This window comes from Octopus bimaculoides, chromosome 4, assembly GCF_001194135.2.
Source record: "Octopus bimaculoides isolate UCB-OBI-ISO-001 chromosome 4, ASM119413v2, whole genome shotgun sequence".
Taxonomy (NCBI): Eukaryota; Metazoa; Mollusca; class Cephalopoda; order Octopoda; family Octopodidae; genus Octopus; species Octopus bimaculoides.
Window position 1 is genome coordinate 144,021,779 of NC_068984.1, and position 2,500 is coordinate 144,024,278.

Consider the following 2,500-nt stretch of genomic DNA (forward strand, 5'->3'; position numbering starts at 1 on the left):
AACTATTTTTTTTTTATTTCTTTCTTGGTGTATTTCAGCACCTGATCACGTTGTCAAGGAAACTGAAACTACAAAGAAACAATATAACAAACATAAATCATCCAACAAAACAGTAGATGGAGATTATGTCTTAGGTGGGGAGGAAGAGCCAGGGTTCAAATCTCTGCTCGGGAACTATTTTTTTTTTATTTCCTTTCATTTTTAAAAAAAATTATTTTTACTCAGCAGCACATCATTCTCTATATTCGGCTAGCTGACTGATCGATTAATCGATTTATTTATTGATTTAGTATATCAGAAGACGGAAGACGGGAAGGAACAAAGAAACAAAAGAAGAAAGAGGGAGAGAGGGTGGTGGGATAACCAATAACAAGGAGAAATGAACAGAGATAGATTTTGGTGGGGCAATTCACAGCAACCTAAACACCAAACATCCCAGGTGTTTAACGAATGTCAAAGTGACCTAAACATGGATTTGGCCTGGGAACACGTTTAGCGAATGTCACAGTGACCGAAACTACAGGCCTGAGTAAGGTTTAGCTAAATTCACAGCAATCTAAACATCAGATTTGGCACAGTTTATTCAGTGTCACAGCAATCTAAACGCTAGGCCTGGAATACGTTTAGCTAGTGACACATTAACCTAAACACTAGGCTTGCAATATATCTACGCAATGTCATGCCAACAAGAACATCAAGCCTGAAATATGTTTCGCCAAGTTCACAGCAACCTAAACGCCAGACCTGAAACATGTTTAGCTCATGCCACAGCAAACTAAACACTAGGTTTTGTGAGTGTTTACCCAAAGTCACAACAACGTAAACACCAAACCTGGGAATGTGTTTAGCCAAGTTCACAACAACCTAAAAACACGGCCTAGACTGTGTTTTAGCTAGGGTCACATCATGCTAAACACTACTCTTAGTATATCTGAAAAATCACAGCAGCCTAAACACCAAGCCAGGAATGTGTTTAGCCGAATTCCCAGCAACGTAAACATAAGGCTTGGAATATGTTTAATGAGTGTCACAGTGACCGAAGCCAGAATCTAGAATAAGTTTGACCAATACCAGTTACTTCACCAGCAAACTTGTCCGAATTATGTTAATGTTTAAGCAATGTTAATGTGAGCCTAAACACCAAACCAGTCACGTTTTCCAATCTCATAAACATCTAACTACTAAACGTTAGATGCTTCCATACTGTCACAACTTAAACACCTGATAAAGCATGTGTTCAGTGAATTTTACATTAAATAACCCAAGCTTGACAGGTGTCTAATTCATATTAAACATTATAATACTTAGTTAAATACCAGATATATCAGGTGTTATATCAATATCACAATATTCACACCACACTTCAAAATATGCTTAAATAATGATACAGCCTAAACACCAAATAAGGCACACGTTTAATTGAGATCTCATATATCTAACATCAAAATGTCAGATGCTTCACCAGCCTCAACGAATTCTTAAACAGTATCACAACCTAAACACCAAACGTATTTGGTGTTTAATGTCACAGTACACAGGTGTTTAGCGAATGTTACAACAACCTAAAAACCAAGTATCTCATATGTTTAACTAACGTTACAGCAATTTAAACACCAAATATGACAGATGTATGACCAATTGTCACAGCAGTCTAAACACCAAGTATATGAGATGTTTAACCATTGCTACAGTTAACTAAACACTGGATATATTTATCCAACGTGACAGCAACTTAAACACCAGATATACAAGATTTTTCTCCAGTGTCTCGGGAACCTAAACACTAGTCGGAGCAATTTTCAACGCCAGATATATCAGACGTTTAACCAACTTCACAACCTAAACACAAGGAACTCACTGGCAAATCTCGAAGTGGTATTTTCAGAGAAGCCTTTTGGTTGATCTTATAATTGTTGTTGTTGTTGTTGTTGTTGTTGTTGCTGTTGTTGTTGTTGCTGTTGTTGTTGTTGTTGGTGGTGGTATTGTTCTTGTTGCTGCTACTGTGGTTGTTGTAGCTGAAAGAGGAAATGTTCTTGTTATCGATATTGTTGACAGTTTGAAGTTGTGTTAGTAGTAGTAGTAGTAGTAGTAGTAGTAGTAGTACCACCAATAGCATTAGTTCTTATGATAATGTTTGTAATTGTGGTTGTTGTCGCTGTTGTTGTAGCAAAGTTATCATTGTTGTCATTGTTGTTGTTCTTCTTCTTGCTACAATTGTTGTAATTATTGCTGTTGTGGTTGTTGTTCTTGTTGCTGAAGTTCTGGTTGTTGTTGCTGCTGCTTCTGCTGCTGCTGCTGCTGTTGTTTTTCTAGTTGTCATAATCACTGACGCCATTCTTCTTCAACCGGCCGTTAATCTGCTGCTTGTTAATCTCGGTGTCGTCGCTGTTTCAATCCAATTTATATTGTTTCTTGTTGTTTTTTACTATCATTGACATTGTTGTTGCTGCTGTCGTTGTTGCTGTCACAGTTGTTGTTATTGTTCACAGTGTTGTTGCTG

General features: G+C 37.3%; 1 protein-coding gene across 1 annotated transcript in view; it reads right to left on the bottom strand.

Moving 5' to 3' along the window:
- Positions 1-5: 5 nt before the first annotated feature.
- LOC106876479 (protein deltex-like) overlaps positions 6-2,500 on the bottom strand; it is a 105,553-nt gene continuing 103,058 nt past the window's right edge. The window contains exon 4 of the mRNA XM_052967566.1: positions 6-2,015. Coding sequence (XP_052823526.1) covers positions 1,998-2,015 — 18 coding nt within the window. The 3' untranslated portion in view covers positions 6-1,997. The remainder of the gene's footprint in view (positions 2,016-2,500) is intronic.